The sequence below is a fragment of the Petromyzon marinus genome, chromosome 2, assembly GCF_048934315.1.
Source record: "Petromyzon marinus isolate PM22_M1 ecotype Great Lakes invasive population chromosome 2, UKy_Petmar_22M1.pri1.0, whole genome shotgun sequence".
Classification (NCBI taxonomy): domain Eukaryota; kingdom Metazoa; phylum Chordata; class Hyperoartia; order Petromyzontiformes; family Petromyzontidae; genus Petromyzon; species Petromyzon marinus.
In genome coordinates this window covers 15908758-15933419 of record NC_133668.1, presented here as the reverse complement: position 1 = coordinate 15933419, position 24662 = coordinate 15908758, and the positions used below count along the sequence as shown (strand labels likewise).

Below are 24662 nucleotides of genomic sequence, written 5' to 3'. Positions count from 1 at the left end.
GTAAATGACGATCTTGGCCACAACCTAATATCGGGTCGCACTCATCACACACAAAGTGCTTGCCACAAATGAACAACAATAACTCGCTGATCTCGTCAAGGAACATAAATTATCACGTGAACTCCGGTCATCTTCGCAGCAATGGCTTTTGGCTAACCATCAAACAAAGATGGTCACTGCATTGCACGCTTTCAGATGTGCTTCTGCGGCCGTCTGGAACGCTCTTCCTTCTGATATTGCACTTTCAAATTTAGACTGAAAAATAATTTATTTCGAACTGCTTTCTGTGTTTAGTGTGTTATCCTTCTCCCACACCTCCGATTAGCACGGTTGGCTATGTACGGTGTGAAAGAAGTTCAACATACATATCAGTGGTGTCAGAAATGCTATCTTTGGAAGAAACTTGTGAATGATGCAATCGTAGCAAGAGACGGAGAAGACATGCAAGACGCATAACACCAGAATGTTGAAGTGCCATATATGGAGAAAGACAATGGCTCTGGTGCCAGAGATATGAGGTCTCCATAGACTATGAGTGGACTCTATTATAAACTAAAATTATACAGGATTTAACCCGATGGCACTGCGGTTAGACTGCTTGACTCACACTTTTAAGGTTGAGAGATAAATCCTAGTTGGAGGTTTACTCAACCTGTCATTTCTTTGATGGATACAAAAGTGTACCACTGTTTGGGCAGTAGAGTCATCCTATGGAGAGACTGCCATCGGAATGTTTTAATTCCACCTCTATCATTGGAAACTCGCCTTTTGCCCATCGAAGGGTGGGTGTATTGCAGTAAATCTGAAACTTGCAAGCGACAAGCAGACCGTGACGTGATATTCATTGCATCAATGCGTGTGAAATTTGTAAGGGCGCAGTGACACAGACCTATTGCATTGTAAGGTTATAATCCCTTGTTCATGATGACGTCCTTTTTACTTTGAGGTCTCAATAGCGTTATGGAGATCGCGTGACGTGAGGGTTCTGCCTTTGTAGTGAGGGTTGTAAGTTGACGCCGAGGAGGGGGGAGGAGGCGCCTCGCCCCCCCATGTGGAGTGACGTCAGCCGCTAATTATTATGAATGGGGGGAGGGGGCGTCTATTTGGAGGACGTCACCTGTTAATGATTATTAATTATTATTAATGAGGGGGGCTGTTCGATGTGGAGTTACGTCATCTGCTCATGATTAATAATGAGGGGGAGGGGGTCCATGTGGAGGACGTAACCTCTTCATGATTATTAATGGGGGGGTCCATGTGGAGGACGTAACCTGTTCATGATTATTAATGAGGGGGGCTGGTCGATTTGTAGTGACGTCACGAGCGTTGCACACAGACATTCTTGGCTCATTATAGTAGGTAATAATAATGGAGGGGGGGGGGGGGTGTCCATTTGAAGGACGTGACCTGCTCATGACTATTAATGAGGGGGGCTGTTCGATTTGGAGTGACGTCACTTGCTCATGATTATTAATGAGGGGTGAAGGGTGTCCATTTGGAGGACGTCACCTGCTCATGAATATTAATGACGGGGGGCTGGTCGATGTGGGGTGACGTCAAGAGCGTTAAGGACGGACATTCCTGGGTGATTCTTGACTTAAAGCTTTCGTGACTGCAGGAATTCATTTTCTTTGGGTCTTTCGGTAAAGTCATGTCGATAGGTTCAAATTAATAAAATAAAAATAAAATAAATACATTTTATTAATTTGAACCTATCTACGTGAGTTTAACACGTAGATTTTTGCGACCAATATCATCCATAAGAGGTTTTTTGGGTTAGATCGCGTAAATATATAAATGTGTCATTAAAAACCCGTCACCACCCGACACGGCCAACTAGTAAGGGTTGTCACGTAAGCAATGATGCACAAATCAACAGGGCATTGAATACCAAAACCAAATCAAATAACAAGAGCATTGAACTGCCCAAGTAATTAAAACCATCAAAATACCATAAATTGTGGGGGTAACTAATAAACTAGCCAGATGTTTGGACAAACAAAACATCCGAGTCAGATTTGGCACGATACATAAAATACAGAAATTTAATATCTGGTACAAAAGATCTATTACCGAAGCTATCAACAGAAGGTGTGTACAGGATTCACTACACCTGTGGTAAATGTTATGTTGGGCAAACAGGACGAATGATCAGTACGAGACTAAAAGAACATCAGAGAAATATTAAATTCTCCCAAATACAACTGTCAGCAGTAGCAGAACACGCGTGCCAACAAGGACACTCAATTTATCTTTATAATGTTGAAATTTTGTGCAAAACTAGCTACTACTGGCCAAGACTAATTAGAGAATCTATCGAAATTGAAATAAATAAAAATAACTTGAACCGTTCGGATAGCTACCGCCTTAGTGCTGCGTGGAAGCGAATCATCAAATAATACATTATTTAAATGTATGCCTACAAAGGGCAGCGTACGTCAATAGGGATTACCATTGGTAGGGCTATTTTAATAAACACAATAGACAGGAAGGACAATTTCAAAGGGCTCGCATAATGCACATGCATAATGTACGTTGCCTCAGTAAACCGCCCCCCACATTGTTCAAGAGTGCAGAAGGGGTGGTCAACACATCTACGCCTCCACATAAGGAACGAAACAGTAAGACTTCTCCACAAATCTGTCTGTCGCCTGCTGAAGCTAGTTGTAATTACTGGTGAAACGTCGTACTCAAAATTGTAAATGTTGTGGCTTGGCTCTCCAACATACCGGTGTGCTGTACTAGTGACGAATTGGCCACGTTCTGTTTACGTGACAACCCTTACTAGTTGGCTGTGTCGGGTGGTGGCGGGTTTTTAACGACACATTTATATATTTACGTGCTCTAACCCAAAAACCTCTACTATGGACTCTCTACATGACTTTACCGAAAGACCCAAAGAATATTCCTGGGTGATTATAGTAGGTATGAGGGTCACCCCCAGGCCCATGTTGTGTGGAGACAATGACCTGTGAACATAAGCTAAACAACAGTTTTTCTTGTTGATCATCACAACATCAGCATTCATTTTAAAGTGTACCCTATAACAATTCAGATAAGGACTTAAGTCAGCACGAAAGCCTTTGAAAGTGTTCTTTTTCTTAGCTCTTTCGGTAAAGTCACGTTGAAGGGAAACAATAAAATAATAATATATATATAAAACAATAAAAATTATCACGACGTTTCGACCATAACACAAACGATCGACCATAACACAAACGGTCGACCGTTTGTGTTATGGTCGAAACGTCGTGATAATTTTTATTGTTTTATATATATTTTATTATTTGATTGTTTCCCTTCAACGTGACTTTACCGAAAGGGCTAAGAATATGAATTACTGCAGTCACGAAAGCTTTAAATCAAAATTTAAGTGTTCTTTTGTTTATGCAGTCATCTTATAGTGACACCTTCAACAAGAGCACAGGCAGGCAGCCATACATACAGCAGGGAAGCCAAGCCACGTGAATGTGCTTGTGACAAAAAAAAGCAATATTCAAAACAGCTGTGTTTATTATAAACTCCAATGTTTCAGAAGGCCGTGTATTTGAGACTTTGAAAAACCTAAAATTAATCAACCAAAGAGCCCTAGATTCACTCTAAATTAAAATCTGCCACTGTTGCAAACCTAACTGCGATTTGCCAAAAAGGCCTTTACGTTTAAATTTAATGTACCCCTTCATATTGCTTTCACAATGTGCTTATATCATGCGCCACACAATATATTCCCAGGATCAAAATTGCTAACATACTTAGCTCAATATATAGCCTGAAATTTGACATGGATTCCAGCTCAAGCAGAGACTTTACAACAACATTAGAAGCCGTGGTGATTTCCGAGGGCTCTCAAGTCCTATCTCATTTACAAAGCTTAAATGGACCTCTTTAGTTGATGAGCTAGGAATCTTGTTCATCTACAAGCTTCCAGTTGATGGCACCGCGGGTGGTGCTTGATGCCAGCCTTTGAGCTGCGTGTTGGAATTAGGTGGAGCCGGAGGGGGGAAACCAGCAAAGGAAAAAAAACTGGCACGTGCTACCTAATCTTGATTTGAAGCTTTCGTGACTGCAGGAATCCATACTATTTGGTTCTTTTGGTAAAGTCACGTAGGTATACCTAATCTAAAGAAAACTCTCGAATATTTTAAGTAGTTGTCTTTCTCTGGGGTAAAATGCTGCAGGTAATTACTTACAATCTATTATTTTCACAAGCCATCTGTCCTTCCGCAACATTACGAAAAGCAATGTCCTCTGGAGCCGAGCCCTTTTGGCGAGTGTCCCTGCTCAGCAAAGGGCCTCCTCGGACAATGCCGCGACGAAACGTCAGAGCACCCTCAGAATAAATTGCTTATTACAGAAAGCTTCTGTGCAATCAATTGTTTTGTATGACACTCTTTAATGAGTTTTCCAATTGCCAAAAATAACTCGATTTCATTTACTGTCACACAAAAAACTGGACTGGAGAGACAAAAACCCTTTACCTGCCCGCACGAAACAGGCAGTTGGCCTTTATTTGCATTGCTCTGACACGTTGGATTTGGGCCTCTCTACATCACAGGGGTTTTGTCATTTATAAACTTCACACATTTCCTCATCATGGGACCTCCTTTGCCAATACCAAAATATGAGAATAGGTATTCCCCTTTTTTCTGGCAACAAAACAGGTGTTGAGATGTTAAAACACCAAACTGCAACCTTTTTACAAGGAATCATGTCTGCATTAACCACAATACTTGTGGTCAAAATGCAAACAAAAAACACTCTGATAATATATGCATTGTCCTTGAAACTGATTGGTCCACACCAGAGACAGCTTTCTTTTGAGCCTTGTCTCAAACGGTGCTAGACCAGAGGACGCCAAAAGGTGTACAGCTCAAAGACAATGCTCTATCAGAGTAATGAGAGCTCGGGGTGAGCATCTACATCATGGGACCTCCTTTGCCAGTACCAAAATATGAGAATAAGCTTTTCCCCTTTTATCTGGCAACAAAACAGGTGTTAAGTTGTTAAAAACCAAACTGAAATCTTTTACAAGGAATCATGTCTGCATTAACCACAATACTTGTGGTCAAAATGCAAACAAAAAACGTACTCTGATAATAAATGCATTGTCTTTGCCACACCAGAGACGGCTTTCTTTTGAGCCTCGTCTCAAACGGTGTTAGACCAGAGGATGCCAAAAGGCGTACAGCTAAAAGACAATGCCACTATCAGAGTAATGAGAGCTCGGGGTGAGCATCTACATCATGGGACCTCCTTTGCCAGTACCAAAATATAAGAATAGGTTTTTCCCCTTTTTTCTGGCAACAAAACTGAAACCTTTTTACAAGGAATCATGTCTGCTAGACCACAATACTTGTGGTCAGAATGCAAACAAACAAAAAAAACACACCGATAATCTATGCATTGTCCATCGTACCTGCCGGTTTACTAGGACATTTTTTTCTGTTCCCCCCCCCGCCCGTATCCCACACTCAGCTTCCCACTTCTAGCCCCGCCCACTTCCTCCCCCCAGCCTCACGTCCTCTTCCCCGAGTGCTCACACGGCCCCCCCTCCTCCCTACCTCTCCCCCTCTCTCTCCCCCTTGCTCCTCCCCCTTTTCTTACCTATATAACCTCTTGCCACGGCAGCTCTCTCGCCTACCTCAGCATTTTCTTGCTGTGGGTGTTCCACCTGATGATGACCGCTTGTGTTGCGATCGGAACGTCGTGATTTGTTTTATTTCTACCTACGTGACTTTACCGAAAAAACCAAAGAGTATGGATTCCTGCAGTCACGAAAGATTCAAATCAAGATTGAACCTATTCTCATATTTTGGTACTGGAAAAGGAGGTCCCATGAAGTATATGGGTATTAACCAACTCCGTAACTTTAAGAGACTATTCGTTTAGATAAAACGTACTCTCTACATGTAACATGCACTGCTGAGGAGGCATTATATAAGCAATCCCTTTCACCGTGTGGAATCTCTCCCACCAATCTATTGAAGAAATGTGAAGTTTCAAGTTTATTTTCTTTAACCAGGTGAGAACTCAAGAGACCAGGGTCGTCTCAGTTTCTAGAGTGACCTGGGTCTCCAATATCACAAAAAGCAAAAAAATATGGCAATGAAGCACGCAAAAAATAAGAGGCAAAGAACAACCCCATTCATTTTAAAAAGTAACTGTAAAAACACTGCTACCTCCAGATAATTTTTTTTTTCAAATTAGTCGAGTGGCTTGAGTACACTAAACAGTGCCCTGCCAAGTATAACAAGAACATAGCTCAGGGTAGTCATCACAAAAATGCACTTCGGAGTGAAACCCATATTTTTCTATGGATCCACTGACAGCATTGGCAGCTATGCAGGGATTGTGAAGCAACAGTTATTTTAAGATGGAAACTGAAGCATTTGTATCTTAATGATAAAAATGTGTTTTACAAGTTTATGCTCTAATATATTGATAATTTGGGTAATGTAATTTGCTTAGAAAAAACTGATTACATTTAATATTGCGTTTTCCTCCAAACCTGGAATATTTGTATTTGTAACGGTATTTCTCAACCTGTTTTCTGTACCCTTCGTAAATTCATGCCAGGTCGTCCTTTAAAAAATAAAATTGAGGCCTCATCTTGAACACGTAGCTTCAAACAGCTCTCACATGGTTAAATAAAGGCATCTACCATACTTCTTTGCTTCAGGCACGTGTGGAAGAGCAGACCAAAATACCCTGCTGAGGGGCTCTTTAAAGCTCAATCTCATGGAGGCCCATCTGCCGGCATTGGCGTGAGTAAGTAAATCCACGGCTGCACCATCGTTACGTTTTTACGTTCGCGACCAATGATGAGGGTAACAGGGCATCAACACGTGCTTGAGTACACCACAGCCACAGCAGACTGGAAGTGACATCTTACCTTGGCCATCTGTGCTTGTACACCATTGGCCTTGAGGGCCGACACTGCCTTCTGGGCTGCGGCTGGGCTGTCGAAATCCACAAAGCCGTACCCTGTGGTGACATGGTGACAACATTGGGAACAAAGTCGAATCCGCAACATTATTAAAAAATCACAACCTGCTTTGTGCAAACAGCACCGAGTGTGCATATACATATGCTTGTGCATTGCTCAGACAAAGAGGAAGTCACCAAGTAGTGCAATACAGCCAGGGCACGGACACCAAGCTCAGCAGGGTAGGTCACAGTGACCCAATCATGGCTTGCGCTTTCATGCGCATCGCATCAAAGCCATATACAGACGCGTCCATATTTGCTAACACATCCGCAGTGTGTCATATCAAAAGACTCGATCACTCTATTCATATATTAACTTTGTTCAAACGTTGTTGGAGTTATATTTCATCCCCACCACCCCCCCCCCCAATGTTCAGCAAACTGTCATGGAGTTGGTGCCCCGCGCATGTACAAGCAAGAATTACGCCAGAAAAAAAACCTTCAGATTTTTCAAAAGGGCTTGTGGAATGTTTTCGAAGGACAGTGACACACACACACGTTATACATTTTACTCCTGGCAAGAACGACGAGTTCCAAACAAATTTGTATCTATCCATGAAGTAACAGCCACTTTCTACGAAACAAAATAGTTGTTCCTAAAGCTGACATTCATAGAACATGAAAAAAACCACTGCAAAATATATCGCATGACTAGTCAGGCAGGTGGTTTTAATTGGTTAACGACTTTCCAACAGAATTTTTTTTTATTCCTGTGTAAACATGAATATTAGCTGAACTGCACAGTTAAAAGCACGGTAACTGTCTTTGCTTTAATCTTCCTTCATGAGCATCTCCCCACATTAGAGTCAAAGAGCCTGGATCGCCTTGCCACACTGACAATCAAATCTGATCAAATTGAAATGGTACTGTTCTGTGCATTTACACAATTACCAGCAATTTCCGAAAGCATCATTAGCTCCGTAATGGTCTTCAACACCAATGGCCTCTTGATCGAAGACACTCATTTGCCGGAGGAGAGAAGGCCAATCATGCTGGGCCAGACATCCACCTGATAGCGTGGCTGGCCTGCCTCGGGGTACTTAAAGGCATGGGGTTGGCAATTATTGTAAGATGTGGGCCTGGACAATGATGAATATGTGAAATATTTCTGAATAAAAGACTTGATGAGGTTTAGCATTGAGCCTTAGATTTCTTCATCTATGGGTATGACGATGGAATAATTATTGTCATGATTGTATTACATTACACACACACAAGCAGGGAAACAAATATGTAAAGCAATACAGTATATGAAGTGTATTTTAGTTTTATGTTTTAATCGCTTAATTGGATAACTGAATCAAGACTCTGAACTTCATTAGCCGTTCTTAAAATGCCAAACCAGCTGACGTTTAACTGCATTACGTGCGTAGCCAAGATCATGTATCTTGTACTTCTATACGGAAGGTATTGGGTATAAGACGGTGCACTTGAAAAACAACGATCATAAGCACAGCATACAAATGCAGTGTGACTTATTATTTAACGTGACCTAAATGAACACTTAAACGATTTTAAAGCATGACGTTGGAAAGGTCAGAAGACAGAGAAATCTGTCCAAGATGTGAGTGGCTGGCCATGTGCACACAACTCAGGGGTTATGGTTACAATCACCATAATTTACCACTATGCCCTTTCAGTTTATGACTTGTGTCTTTGAACAACGTAACATACACTCATGTTTCTATATATTGGGGTTTAGAGTGTGTGTTTGTGGGGGGGGGGGGGGGTTCCATTGCCCCAATGACCACTTTTCTTTGCATATATGGGCTTTCCTTTCACAAGAGCGATCATATCAGCAGATTCGCAGAATGTTTGGTTGCAGTCAGAACCAATTCAGCGAAACTTGAAATTTCTCTGAAAGCACTTAACTTTTCAGGGGTAGTGATAAAAGATTGAATAAATCCCTGTTTGAGGGATTATTTTTGCATTTCAATGTTTTCCATTTCACATATCACAAGTGTGCCTTTGAGATACAATTATTTATAATTTCATTAATTTGTTAAAGTGTGGAACTGAAGGCTCAATTTTGGAATACTACATTTTTTTTATAAAACATCGTGTTTATTAATCATCTTCCACCATCAGGCATGATGAAACCACCGTTAGATGAATGCTTCCACAAGCCGTTGCCATCTCTCATGGTCCTGCAATGAAACATTTGATCAAGCACCTGCACATTAGCTAATTTCATTGCTCGTATTCCCTCCTTGGGTGGGCTGCCTCTCCATCTTTAGTCCACCGACCATCATCCTCTACAGCGGCATGGCCTGCCCAATGACACTTAATTGTATCAGCACTCAACAAGATGTCTCTTAACATCCGTATGCTCTCCAATTCATGCATGTCTCTTTCTGTCTCTCAGCAAAATTCTAAGTGTGCACTTCTCCATTGCTTTCCCATGTGCATGTTACACAGTGGAAAGTGCACATTTTGGGTATAAATTCCACTGTTTCAGAGTTACAAACTAACAACTGCCGCTCATCCCTTGGCTCAGGGAGGGGCTTAAAAACAATGAGGTTGCGTGACATGACGATAATACAGTTGTGTAAAGAAAATGATTGACTGGATAAATGAGTACCAAAAGAGAACATTTTCAGGAAGCATGTAATACCCTCTCCCCCACAAGTACCTCATCGGAAACAATGTTGTGGGAAAAAAAACAGTTGTGATGTGGTTTTGATGCTAACTGAAACTGTGGGTTCCCAAATCTTTAAGTAATGCATGTTGTGCACAAAAGCAGTGCAGCTTCGTGACATATTGGAAAAGGTGCCTGACAGCCTCTGTCAACGTTTTAAAGCTGATACACTTTTTTTAAAGCCTGTCTTCCTATCTGTAAATGTAGTGGAAGTTACAGCGCATCTTGAATTAGCCCAGAGCCGATGTTAGCATCTCTTGTAAAGTGAAAATACTGCTCAGCTTCACAACCAGTTGCATACGAAGAGTGAATGTTTCTGTTATTATATTTTTGTCGATGTTTTATTTAATTTGCCTGCATATTGCAGGAGCAAATACGAATGCTGAGCAGTTGAAATGTCTCGCAATCTGATTGCTCGCCACTGCGTCAACTTTTATGGGGTTGACATTTGTATTTCAGCAGCCGCCCGGTAACTTTGATAATAACGGTTTATTTAACATTGACTTAAGCGGCGTATAAAATACTGCGCTGAACTGCATCAATGGGGAGTGGGGGGGAAAGTAGCAAATCACGATTTAAAGAGAGAACGCTGCAAGTGAATAAATAAATACTGAACAAAAACAGCACAGCCGGATAAAATTAACCTGACGTCTACTTATTAAATCAATGACTTTAAAACCAAATAATTATCGTTGCTAAAAAAAAATTGGAATGTAACTGATTACAGTGAAATTGTAAAAATGTATTTATTCACTAGGTGATGCAGAATTAATCGTTTAAAGTAGATGATAAAAGACCCTGTCACATCGTCAATTGTAAGTTGGAGTCATTGGCGTGCTGGTTTTCTCATGATTTGTCTCAATTCTGAACGTTGCAGTGGCTGATTGTGTGTAGAACGACTCGTCCCCATGACTGATCCAACCATACAGATATGGAATTGTCATCACCGCCTCGGGTCTAACCATGTAGATGAGCACTGCCCATTCTCAACTGATCAGGCAAACAATTATTTTTTGTTTTAAATGTAAAATATTAATAACCACAAACTTGATTTGAAGCTTTCATGGCTGCAGGAATATCTCTTTGGTTCTTTCGGTGAAGTCACGTAGAAAGAAAATAAATTAAATAATAGAATACGACGTTTCGATTGCAACACAAGCAATCGTCATCAGGTAGAACGAAATTTGAGAGAGAGAGACAAAACACAGACACGGAGACACACAGACAGACACACAAGCAGAGAGAGACAACACAAAGACACACAGAGAGAGACACAACATAGACATACAGAGACCCAATGCCTCTGTGTCGAGGCCTTAAATAGAGAGAGGGGGGGGGACAGAGAGAAAGGTGGGTCTGCTGGAGCAGAGAAATGAGCATGTCAATGAAAGACCCAACAAGACTTGTACATTTTAGAGAGAGCTGTGTGGAAATCCACCCCGAAGCGACCGAGGGAGAGAAAGTTGGAATGGCCTGATGAGAGCCTGGTAAATTTTAGAGAGAGAAATAGGCAGTTTGAGAAAACAAAATTTCGCAAATTATTTGGAAATGTAATGCAATGCAACACAGACAGTCGGCTAAATTTTGTATAACAACCCCTAAGAAAACAATATTATCGGGCATTCCTTGCAAAATTATCTCAATAAGTACCATAATAAAATGGTAAAGTAAAGGTCGATTGTAAAGAATGACCTGCATTTAGACTATTTAACAATTTTACATACGTTCCATGAATATGAGGCGGAAAGGGTGGTAAGGTGGTTGGCGCGCTAAGCTACGGATCTGGTGACCTGTGTTCAATTCCTGGCCAGGGCGAGCATCAGTGGAAAGTGACATCATAACTTGTGACATCAGAACCCACACTGAACATCATGGTGAAGTACTGTAAAAAAAAACCTCCCCATTCATGGATTGAGAATGTCAGGAATTGATTTAATATGTACACAATAATGTGTGGGAATACCCTGTGTACACTTTGTGTGTGTATTGACATATATAAAGTTACAACCAACAATGAGATTAACCTTCTTCTTTGGTTCTTCGGTAAAGTCACGTAGAATGAGAATAAAAGAATAAAATAAAACAATAAAATTCTCACGACGTTTCGGCCACAACACAAGTGGCCTTCTTCAGGTGAAAGGAACAAACCTGTCGGGACGACAGAGCTACAATGAACGCTGCTAAGATTCGCAGCATCTTTTAAGCTGGTTGAGAGAAGTGAGGCACCTTGACAAAGGGGTTTACGTATCAAACAGGAGAATTTAGCATTGAAACAGTTGAGGGATTAGCTTGTGACTGGTCACAGAAATAGCTATGTTAAGGTCAAAGCCTACACATCCACAGAGGCACCTCGTACATGGACGCCAAAGGGGCTGCAACAACTCAACTATCATACAGTAAACCGATGTGAAAAAAACCTAAGTCTAAATTACATCAATATAATAAATGTACTCAATATATTCTTCAATAAGCAGAGCTATTAACAGCAACTGGGTATACACTACACTATATAATGAATACCATATAGTAAACAGATAAAAAACTAAAATATAAACTACCTCAATGTTATCAATAAACTCTATATATTCTCCAATCAGCTGAGCTACCAACAATAAGTCGTTATATATCACGATGCTATATGGCGAAAAAATGGATGGATTCTTACCCTCCACATCAGCACCACGGACCGCTACAAGCCCCGTTCAGACGGACGAGTCCATCATGGTCGGAACAGAGGAGAGAAACAGCTGCGAGGCGCTGTTATACTCCATGTTATAAACCATACCATTAACCGTGGTGTGAGAAGTATTAAGAGTCAATGCCAGCGAAAGAGCTGCGTTCTGAAGGTCACCATAAAATAATTAATTAAGAACCGAAATGGTTTAAAACATCTTTACAATGGTTACTAAGCCAGAATCCATCTTCTCAGTTGAAATTGTCTCTGTGCTTGTATATGTGGATAGCCTCATGAACGAATCTCTCATGGTAGCCGGTTGGCTTGCAAAGAACCTCCGTCTTGGAGAAGTCAATGTCATGTGAGCCCACTGAATTATAACAGTGATTTGGCACGGTGGAGGAGTTCGTTCTACCATGTTTCAAGTCTGCTTTATGTTCGCGGATGCGGTCCGAGATATGTCGTTTGGTTTCTCCAATGTAGCTACTACCACAGAGGTACTTTAGTTTGTAAACGCCCGGGTACTGTATGTTTGGAACAGCATCTTTTACAGATGGAACCAGATCACGGATTTTATGTACTGTGTTGAATCAGACCTGGATCTTGTGTTTATTCAGGATTTTGGAGATATTTTTAGTGACCCCTGCAATGTAGGGTAAGGTGATGGTTTTGAGTGGCTCCACAAGAGGATCTTTCTTCATGACAGGAGTGATGGCTTTGCGGATTGTGTAGTCGGAGTAACCATTATCCCTGAGAGCCTGGTGTACGTGTTTGAGTTCACTGGTAATGTGTTCCTGGTCGGAAATGCATTGGGCTCTATGGTATAGAGTCTTGATGAGGGAGTTCTTCTGGGATGGATGGTGGTGGGAATCCGGTTTCAAGTAAGCATCTGTATGGGTAGCTTTCCTGTAGACAGAGTGGCTCATTGAGCCATCAGGTCTCATTTTAAATAAGACATCCAAAAAGGGTAGTTTGCCATCTTTTTCCACCTCCATGGTAAATCTGATGGCTGGGTGTATGGAATTGATGTGGTCCCGGAATTGGTCTAGACCAGGCTGGCCATGTGGCCAGATGACAAAAGTGCCATCCACGTACCTCTTCCATAAGGTCGAGCATAGAGTGGCAGTCTGGATGGCGTCAGTTTCAAAATTTTCCATGAATACATTGGCTACAACCGGAGACAGGGGGGAGCCCATTGGGGTGCCCTCAGTTTGTAGAAAGTTCCATTCCAGGTGAAGTATGTGTTGGTTAAGCAATGTCTCACCAGGGGGGGTACATCAGTATGCAGTCCTTGATGAACCAAGTCTTCAATGATAGCGATGGTGTCAGGTACCGGGACTTTAGTGAACAAGGACACCACATCAAAACTGACAAGAAGGTCGTCTGGGGACAGGGAAATGCCTTTGATTGTCGATACCAGGTGAGTAGAATTTAGTACCGCAGAGGTGGTATTTCCAGTGAAAGGTCGCAGTATATCAGCAAGAAAACGTGTATATACAACTGTCTCCCTGGACGATTGACAAAAAAAGCAATGGCTTCAATGCAGTGAGCCAACGCATCAGGGGCAGGAGAAGCACGCTCAGTGCCGTGGCTACTTTAATTACGTACTTTTAAAACACGACATGTCTGGAATTACGTCCAATCCATCGTACGCATCATTTGCGTATATCCGTGTGTATTAAAAGAATGTGTTCCTGATTTCAAACGCCCTCTGAAGTCACCAACTACATCCTCTCGCGAATTCAGCGCAGCGTGTGGCAGGGTGCCAGCGTGTCCACCGACCCAACCCGCACCACCCCACCCTCCACCCCCTCAATTCCTGTGCCGCTGGGTTGAGACATATATAACGGAGGCTTTCGCAGCGGCTGATGCAGTTTCATGACAAGTCAAATGATGCGCTGGAAGCCAGGGGTACCTGCATTTGCATTGGTGGTGTCATTAGGTTAGTAATCTACGAAGAGAGATCAACAGCTGATGTTTACGATTGTGATTTTTGTTTGCTTGTTTGGTTTGATGGGTTAGCGGCAGAAACTATACTGAATACGGTGAACTGAATGTTCCTGTGATGGGAATTACCTATGGTAGGCCAAATAGCCCGCCATGCTGAAAAAAACCGAGTACCACTTCGTTAAAAATCAACAGTGTTTGTCTCATGCAGAGATACGCCCTAGTCATATAAATGTGGAATTCCCACCAGTGACTCAGTTGTCCATGAAAATGAGCACCACCCCATGCTTATTTTATGATGGAAACTCTGATTTTGGACTTTTATGAAACAACCAGCTTTAACACACCTGCCCATGTGACCATTTATCAGCGTCTTTAAATCCAATAATCACCAATTATTGATAACAATTACTCAAGCTGTAAGTAGGCCTCAATATAAATTAAAGCTTTTCAAATCTAATTACGGCATTCCGACAAACACGATCATGTCATTCTTCATGTGCCTGTTTATACACAATGCATATTAAACAACGTTTGAGACAACCACTGATACACTTGTAATTCACTTGTTCTAAGCTTGTTTTGACTTGGGGGCAAAATCCATTAAAAACAGAAGTACTTAATTACCCTTCATTATCCCCATGTTACCTGGATCCAAAAATGAAACACAATCCATCAGCTGAGGCCTGCTGCTGTTATTAATTTTGCATTTCCCGTATTAAATGGAACCTAAACTGCCGCCGTGGGTCTCGGGAGACAACTCATTCCCCTAAAGCAGCTGTGCGTCTTCCATTACCGGCTGAGCACTGCTGTGATTTCATTAAAGCCAGTCGTCTTGCTAGTTTTTAATGCTTTCATTCACCAGTTAAATACTGCAGCCTCCATCCTCCATTTATTCCGCTTTGAAGGCATCGTCCCGGGTTTTCTCGCCGAGGAATTAGGAGCAATGCAAGTTTTGCTTGGGCTGACTGATGCCCGGGTCATTAGTAGCCATACCGTGGTAGCTTGATTAGACTTACATTCCTGCAGCAAGGTCTCCCTGATAAATATTGTGCGGGAGGGTTTCCATCATACCTTTTTTTTATATATATAAAAAAAAAACTACTTTTATTTTGTATCGGCATGCAAGATAGTTAAAATTCACGAAGGTGTGCTGTGAAGCGAACAAAACATTCCCATAAACTGAATTGGGAGCGTGTCCACCGAGCAAGTATTTTAAAAAAGTGATTGACCATAGGGCCAATGAACGAAATGTCCCCAGTAGCTTTTGGCTCCATGCTTTGTTTTTTTTAAAATAAGCAGCTATATTTGGGCGTCGCATAGAATGCGGGTCCACCCGTGCGAGTCAGCGGGACAGGAAAACGGTCTCCGCCCAGTCTGTTGAAAACCAACATTTATACTCCTCAGCCCGAAGAACAGCCCTGTGGCTCTTTCCCGGCTAAAGATGCGAATGGCTGCAATGCAGACATTGTGCGTGTGCCTGCAGTGGGGAAAGCTGCTGCCTATAGAAGGGTATTTGAGGATATAGGTGCACACTGGATTACTGGGACAGAAAAGAACATGTCTGCATATTACCTCATGACAGCTGATCCGAAGCTGTGCGGTTTCAAATCTGGCTGTCGCCTGATGAAGCTAGTTGTAATTACTGGTGAAACGTCGAACTCGGATTGTAAATGTTGTGCCTTGGTTCTCCAACACACCGGTGGTGCCATACCAGTGACGAATTGGCCACGTTCTGTTTACGTGACAACCCTTACTAGTTGGCTGTGTCGGGTGGTGGCGGGTTTTAACGACACATTTATATATTTATGCGATCTAACACAAAAACCTCTATTACGGTTTCTCCTATTTAAATCCCACACGCATAGGCCTTTTCTGAGAACATCAGTGTCGGCCTACAACACCTGTTTTATGTATGGTGGTGATTTAATCCTATTCACAGCCTTCCTTCAAAGCTTGTATATGTGAAATACTAGAGACAGTGTGAAACCCAGCTCAATAATCACACACCGAATGTAACTTAAAATATCTTGGGGCATGATACAGCATGTTGAATCACTAGGTGGCAATTATAAATGTAAATGTTTTATGCAAACACGGGTTACTTTAAGTATATTTTAATTTTACTTAAACTACTACAATTCTCAATTTTTTTTCACTGCATAATTTAAAATGTTTTCATTTTAAAGTTTGAGTGTCTCAGATTGTACGCTATATGCATGGACAATTGTTTATTTGCAAGATACTAATTATTTTTTGACAAACAGTTTTTGCACTCAACTTCTCTGTCCCATTTATCTCTGTCACTTATTTAAGTGTCCCCTTCAAAACAGGCTAAATGGGTCTGATTTATGTGGCTGTAGAAATCACGTTTTTTTTATCTTTCTTCTTTGAGTTGAAAATGCAAACTCAGCCGAAAAAAAGTTTTATTTTCCACTAGAAACTAGAAGAAACTGAATTTTCACCAATACAATATCTGGCCCGCTGTCTCAGTGGGCTCTCACCAACAACTGACTGGTCAAAGGTATAACAACAGTCTTGATGAAAATTCTCAAAAAAGTGAAAAATTATACATATATCTGCCTGATCAAGTAAGCATGGTCCATTGCTCATTTTGACTGAGCATTGATGGAGCGTTGGAAATCCACATTCATGTGGCATGATCAATCTCTTCCACTGGGCAACCAATGTTGATTTCCCCTATAGCGGTGCTGTTTTTGATCATCCACTTCAGACTTTAAATTGAGCACTCTTTCCACAGTGCTACCCGCTGACGGGTTATGTTTCAATAGTGGAAAGATGCATTCCTCGACGATTCGATTACATTTTACAAATCAGAGTCGATTGTTTCTTTTTACATTTGTATATTCACGTATCATTTTCATGCAACACAAATGAAAACGTCATCAATTCCAACGCATGTGTACACAATTCTATACACATATTGTGTATAGAACAATTTAAACATTTGAATCGATTAATCATTCCACCCCTTGTGTAATCCAAACTTCAAACAGCATGGGAGAGCTGTTGATGGTTACGCTGGTAGTTCAGCATGTGGGGCACTGTAGTGCTAGTGATGGATGTGAAGCCATTGTAGAACAGCAATACGGCTGCCTGCACACTCATCCAAAAACACCCGTCTCCCAGAGAGACCGCGGCTCTCAGCCCCAAAAGAGTTCAAGATGTATCCTTGAGTGTCCACAATGAGCGAACGCTATATACCTAACAAATGCTTGTTCCTAAATATTTCATACCTTTCAATTTATTGTCCGGAAAATTAGTTAGCTGTGGATCTCTCTGGAGCCTTGCCAAACAGCTCTGAGATTCTTGCCAAGTTTTTTGTCTTGTTTACAGCACAGTAAGCACATACTCATTATTTTCCTCCAAGTGCTGGCTTGGAATTTATGGCCTTATTAAAGTGGAAGTTATCGCAGAAAATTGGAAACCTTGGGACCCCATTTTTTGTTTCGAATTTTTTTTTATCTTAAGGTCTCTAATACGTGTCTTTAAAAATTCAAAACACACTCCACTTTTTTCCCAATACGCCTCATTACACTCGAAATAAATGGCGAACATTTTGTAAAAGCGATTAATCTCTATAAATGTAGGTATTGTTCGTGTATTTAAAAATATATATTTTATACAACCCCGCAACTTTAAACTAAAATTTCCTTGCGAGACCATTAGGCGATACGGTTAAGTGTCATTTGATCTATTTACTCCAAAATGCAGCCTGTTCTGTCCCAAAACAGTCAGTTTCTTCCACACCGAGAGCACCACCGCCTGTACATCCCTATACGGAGTCACGATTCACCTTGATTGCACAGCTACTTGTTTCATCAGCTGCCATTGGCTAGTTTCAGAATGCGTGATTTTAATTTGCATTTTTTCTTAACGGAGAAGTGCTTTATTATGCGCGTGCGTGCGTGTAATTCTGCTTCAGTACCGTGCAGCAGAGGCCACACAGCGGCTGTGAGGTTAGGCTGGGTGAAGCTGCTCTAAGTCCTGAAACCGAACTCCCGATATTATTTTTTTCAATATTATTCCTACCAACTGATTACTCAGCCGTTTGTGGAGGTCGCGGACAGGCCGGACTTTGACGACGCATGGCTTAATGAGTGTTTGACAGAAATTAGCCACTTCAATCGCAACCCAGCTGCCAAATCTTCTCTCGAGGCATCCTCCCATACCACTGTTCTTTATTTACAATCGCAGACATATCCCAGACCAACAATTCGTGGCAAAGATTAATCGAATTTGGAAAAAATCCTCACCACCTTACGACAGCAATCAGAAGCCTTGTTGGATAAGTTTATTTTATTATCCCAGTGGTCATGTTCCAAGTCAAGGCAAATTAATCTTCAATGGAATAACAGCAAGGTAGCAACGTTTCAATTTACAGAGTGCGAATCCAGTATCATCTGTAAGGTGTATGATGGAGCAGTGTACTTTGCTTTTGAGTTGCACAATTTAAATACTAATTATTATTCTCAATATCCCGTTCATGATTTGGCTACAGTGAGGGAAAAGAGTATTTGATCCCCTGCTGATTTTGTACGTTTGCCCACTGACAAAGAAATGATCAGTCTATAATTTTAATGGTAGGTTTATTTGAACAGTGAGAGACAGAATAACAACAACAATCCAGAAAAACGCATGTCAAAAATGTTATAAATTGATTTGCATTTTAATTAGGGAAATAAGTATTTGACCCCTCTGCAAAACATGACTTAGTACTTGGTGGCAAAACCCTTGTTGGCAATCACAGAGGTCAGACTTTACTTGTAGTTGGTCACCAGGTTTGCACACATCTCAGGAGGGATTTTGTCCCACTCCTCGTTGCAGATCTTCTCCAAGTCCTTAAGGTTTCGAGGCTGACGTTTGGCAACTCGAACCTTCAGCTCCCTCCACAGATTTTCTATGGGATTAAGGTCTGGAGACTGGCTAGGCCACTCCAGGACCTTAATGTGCTTCTTCTTGAGCCACTCCTTTGTTGCCTTGGCCATGTGTTTTGGGTCATTGTCATGCTGGAATACCCATCCATGACCCATTTTCAATGCTCTGGCTGAGGGAAGGAGGTTCTCACCCAAGATTTGACGGTACATGGCCCCGTCCATCGTCCCTTTGATGCGGTGAAGTTGTCCTGTCCCCTTAGCAGAAAAACACCCCCAAAGCATAATGTTTCCACCTCCATGTTTAACGGTGGGGATGGTGTTCTTGGGGTCATAGGCAGCATTCCTCCTCCTCCAAACACGGCGAGTTGAGTTGATGCCAAAGAGCTCAATTTTGGTCTCATCTGACCACAACACTTTCACCCAGTTGTTCTCTGAATCATTCAGATGTTCATTGGCAAACTTCAGACGGGCATGTATATGTGCTTTCTTGAGCAGGGGGACCTTGCGGGCGCTGCAGGATTTCAGTCCTTCACGGCGTAGTGTGCTACCAAGTATTTTCTTGGTGACTATGGTCCCAGCTGCCTTGAGATCATTGACAAGATCCTCCCGTGTAGTTCTGGGCTGATTCCTCACCATTCTCATGATCATTGCAACTCCACGAGGTGAGATCTTGCATGGAGCCCCAGGCCGAGGGAGATTGACAGTTCTTTTGTGTTTCTTCCATTTGCGAATAATCACACCAACTGTTGTCACCTTCTCACCAAGTTGATTGGCAATGGTCTTGTAGCCCATTCCAGCCTTGTGTAGGTCTAAAATCTTGTCCCTGACATCCTTGGAGAGCTCTTTGGTCTTGGCCATGGTGGAGAGTTTGGAATCTGATTGATTGATTGCTTCTGTGGACAGGTGTCTTTTATACAGGTAACAAGCTGAGATTAGGAGCACTCCCTTTAAGAGTGTGCTCCTAATCTCAGCTCGTTACCTGTATAAAAGACACCTGGGAGCCAGAAATCTTTCTGATTGAGAGGGGGTCAAATATTTATTTCCCTCATTAAAATGCAAATCAATTTATAAATTTGTTGACATGCGTTTTTCTGGATTTTGTTGTTGTTATTCTGTCTCTCACTGTTCAAATAAACCTACCATTAAAATTATAGACTGATCATTTCTTTGTCAGTGGGCAAACGTACAAAATCAGCAGGGGCTCAAATGCTTTTTTCCCTCACTGTAGGTGCTGCTGCTGGTAGGGCTTTTGACTTATAATCAGAAGGCTACAATTGTGGCAGCCAAACACATGAGTGAATTATAATTGTATTGTGGTTTTAACGAAATAATCAGGAATACCCCTGATTTTGTCAGAGTTTTGAAGCCAAGCAGGCTCGAGCTTGGATATTGATTTGATGGGTTAACCACCGTGCTCAAACGGCTTGTTTCCAGACTTACGGGGTTACATTGTGGGCAGCACGTGCAGTGCATTAAAAAAAAAACATTGTTGTACTGTACTTCTATGCTCCCCGTCGTCACAAACCCGTACCGACCAACACAGTGAATGGTCAAATAACTTTTAAGAACCGCACAGGGTATGGTGGCTGATTCGAGTTAAAATGATCCAGAGAATATGAGATTCATATTACAATTGTGCTGCTATCCGGCATCATGTCATGAGACAAAGACAAGTCCTTCCTGGATTCTGTAACGTTGCATTGTATCGGAGAAAAGGGCCAGTACATGATGTCACAGAGCGATTTCAGTTGTCGTTTCAATGAGCCTTTCTCACTCAGCACAACACAGCTCTCCTTTGACACCCCGTCAAGTGAATGTCACATTACAATTGGCATTTGTTTTAAAACCACTGCCAAAGATAGGCTTTGGAATTAGCATTAGAAGTGTGTTCACTTTAGTACATCCACATATAAAGTAAATAATTATTTTCAGCCCTTTGTCAATTCACTAACGTATGAAGATCTAAGTCGGTCATGGAAATTGTTTGTCCATACTTTACCGCACTGTTCAATGCAGGTTGGTGAAGTTCAGGGTAGGGGTTCAAGACCGGTTCAGATATCACTTGCCACTGATGTTAGTCATGACCGGGAAGCAAACTCAGATGGCAGGCTTTATAGTGCAGGGCATGAATCACTGAATCAAAGCTCGACCCCAAATATATATAAAGTACATATTAATAATGCTCATAAAGAGATTTTGTTCCTCGTACTAAATGCATACACGATGCACACAGTGGACATGTGTAGTGTAATTTCGCCGGCTGGTGGACAGCAGCGGCAACAGTTGTGGACAGACAGTACACACGCCGGTGAGGGTGTGCACGGTGTGTGGGCAGAGGGTAGGAACTAGGGCAAGGGTTACGGAGGACCCCGTCTGGAGGCCACTGGAACCTGCTAGCGGGTTCGAGAAGGGAGGCACGGTCAGGGCGGAGCCAGGCCGCGGTGGGAGCATAAAAAGAGCCAAGAGCGGGGGGCTCGAGGCTGCCGGTTCTGGGAATGGAGTCGTCTCGTCGTTGCTTTCGTCTCGTCACCGTCGTCGCCAAACGTCTCCGCTAGATATTGCGCTATGAAGGATAATAGTTGGCTATCTCAGTCAGCTCCGTCAGCGTTAGATGGCTAGTGTTATGTACAGGCTAGGCCAAGCTACCGTGGAGAGTGTGCGGATGAGACTGTGATAGTTGTTAATAAACAAAATACCTTCTAGAAACTCTGTCTCTGAATCGTTGACACTACACGTACAGTGTGTCAATCAAGTTATCAGCCATTATTAAAGAAAACAACAGCTCTGAGCTGCATGGTTGAAATGTAAGCAGCATTTTCGTTATAAGCTTCAGTTGTGTAAACCTAAAGCTTTAGTATTCAGCACATAACAGAAGTGTTTACAAAATCACACCAGGGATGTTGGCACTGGCAGAGCCAGTGGGGGGGGTGGCACGTGCCCCCCAAATGATCAGATCGAAATCCCTAATTTCGATCGGATCATTTGGGTTTATTAGTAATAAATCGGCATTTTGCGACCCCCACTGCCACTGTGTAGCATATTATTACGTGCCAGGGACTCTACGAGATGATAGGACAATAGTCTGAGTCCATAATTGTCAATAAGTAACGGCAAAGCAGTTACAAGTGACTCAGAATTGTGCGCAGTTGCGTATACAGTCCACGACTTCCCTGAAGCATCGACACCTTCAGCGAGCGCGATGCCGATCACACAACGCGGTTCGAATTCGACCCTCGATCGATGGCTGCACCATCACCGCACACGCGTCGAATAAAAAGCAAGGGACAAGTCCTTACTTACTAACAACTCCTCTATCATTTTCATTGCTGGAGGGGTTGCCCCCCCTACCTGAAAGCCCTGGCTCTGCCATTGGATGTTGGAAAACAGTTGGGTCTCCCTTATATCTCAATACGATATGGGTCACCAAATCCCTGGCGGACATTTGAGGGTTTAGAGGAATTGAAAACATAAGGTAAAATATTCACACCATAAAATGCATGTCTGTATGTATATGCTTGTGAAACGTGGACTCCTCTCATGGAACATCTGTGCTGGTTAGAAACTTTCAGGCTGGCATGCCTACGATCCATCCTGGGTTTAACCAGGCTGGATTGTGTGAGGAGATCACAAATCCTTGAAAGATCTGGACACATTTCCATCAGTGAACTCCTCCGGCAGGCAAGGCTGCATTGGTTGGGTCATGTACCCCGCATGTCTAGCCACTGCATGCCCAAACAGCTTCTGTTTGGCTGCATAGAGGGGGCTAAACAAGCACGACAGGGGCAGGAGAAGAGATGGACTGATGCGGTATCGGAGGATGTGTAGCGGAGTGGACTTGCCGACGACTGGTACGAGCGGTGTCAAGATCGGCCTCTATGGAGGAGGCTCGTGAAGGACGCTACTGGGCAGTTGGCGGCAGTCACCCTCCAGCAACAACGGAGAGCAGAGGAGTGATGCTCACACCAATGAGCGGAGCGCCGGGTGACGAATATGCAGCAAGTTAGCACAGTAAGGGGTACAGCTGGTACATCAACCAGTCATCTCAGTTAGTCAACCCATGGCACCTGGGTCTGTCCCGAGACCTCCTGCCAGCGAGCCTTCGACACCTCATGTGATCTCAAAGTGCACCTGGCCTGGCACAGGCACCATGGTGATGTCACCGTCACTTATTCGTAAATGGCAGGTATTGGTATTCGTATTGCTTTATCGACCTAGATTCAACTGCTGTGAATTCTTACAAATATTTAACAATGGTTTATACTTTTATGGACACCTTGTATAAATGTGTTGATTAGAGGTCTCACCATACTAATTACAGGAATAAGCCCTAAGTGTTCAACTGCTGTTGCTTGTAGAAATGAAAAAGATCATACCTTTACACTGGTTGGTGTTTTTGTCCAGTATTGCCTTCGTGGAAACGATCTTCCCGTACCTGAAACAGAAAAAAACAAAGGAACCCTTTTATTGCACCGTATACTTTTTTTGCAATGGGTAATGTTATTAAACCAATGTATACACATTATATCATTTGCACCTCCCAATGAATATAATGTCACAACAATGATATGCAACTCTGGAATGATTTGTTTGTTTGCGCAGGAAAACATCACCAAGGTGCCTGCAAAGAATATCATGCATATCAACGGAAAAAAAACATGCACACACCGTGCAGATAGCTCAATAACAAATGTGCTGTCCTGCTTCTTACAGACACCACCTTGCACATGATTGCGGTGTGATTCGCCACTCACTCTTCCCTGTCCAGTGTTGTACCTAATATTGAGTTATCCATATTACATTTCATTTTTCTCATCAGCCATTGTGCCTATGCACTGCTGAATAAAGGCCTCCCCGTCCTGTTGCCAGACCTCAAAATCCTTGCAATGCCACAATCCAGTTACTCAACCTCTAGCTGGGGTGGTTGGCCTCCCGCGTGCATTCTCTCCTTTGGCTGCCATTCCCCTAAGCATTCTCGTCGATCATTCGTCGTCCATTCTGCCAGTGCATTCTGCCCGAGCCCACTTCTTAACTGTCAATAAGGCATCTCTAATTTATGTCTGTTCCTTGATCAATGCGTTCCTATTTCCGTACCTGAGTGTAATCCCAAGCGTGCAACTCCCGACGCTTTTTTATTCAATGTTCACAATGTTCAGCTGAGCGCTGGTGGCTATGCACGCCTGCAATCCAGCACTGCAGAGTCGAGCGTTGGTGGATCACACACAGACGTTGTGAAACTCCCTTCCCATGGCGGTTGAGGTGCCATACCCTGGCTCGCCAGAGGCGGTACAGAAGTGGGCGAATTGCCATCTGTTTTCATCTGCACGGGGTTAGCACTTTGCACACTTGCGCGTGCGGGTTTTCTCAAGGTGCTCCATGTATGAAGATTCATTAATTGAATTAAAACATCGTAAAATGTAAAAACCCAATGCAGGACTCTCCTGAAAACAAGTCTTACGACTCAGTGTGGCTCTCCTGGAGAAATCAATAGTCATTATTATTTATTCTATTTTCTTTGTCA

General features: G+C 42.5%; 1 protein-coding gene across 7 annotated transcripts in view; it reads right to left on the bottom strand.

Annotated features, from left to right (window-relative positions):
• Nucleotides 1-24662, bottom strand: part of LOC116946166 (RNA-binding motif, single-stranded-interacting protein 1-like) — a 311540-nt gene that overhangs the window by 40655 nt on the left and 246223 nt on the right. For all 7 annotated transcript variants that reach the window (XM_032961097.2, XM_032961107.2, XM_032961116.2 and 4 more), the window contains 2 exons: nucleotides 23518-23576; nucleotides 6893-6984 (listed from right to left, as the gene is read on the bottom strand). In XM_032961097.2, coding sequence (XP_032816988.2) covers nucleotides 6893-6984; nucleotides 23518-23576 — 151 coding nt within the window. The remainder of the gene's footprint in view (nucleotides 1-6892; nucleotides 6985-23517; nucleotides 23577-24662) is intronic.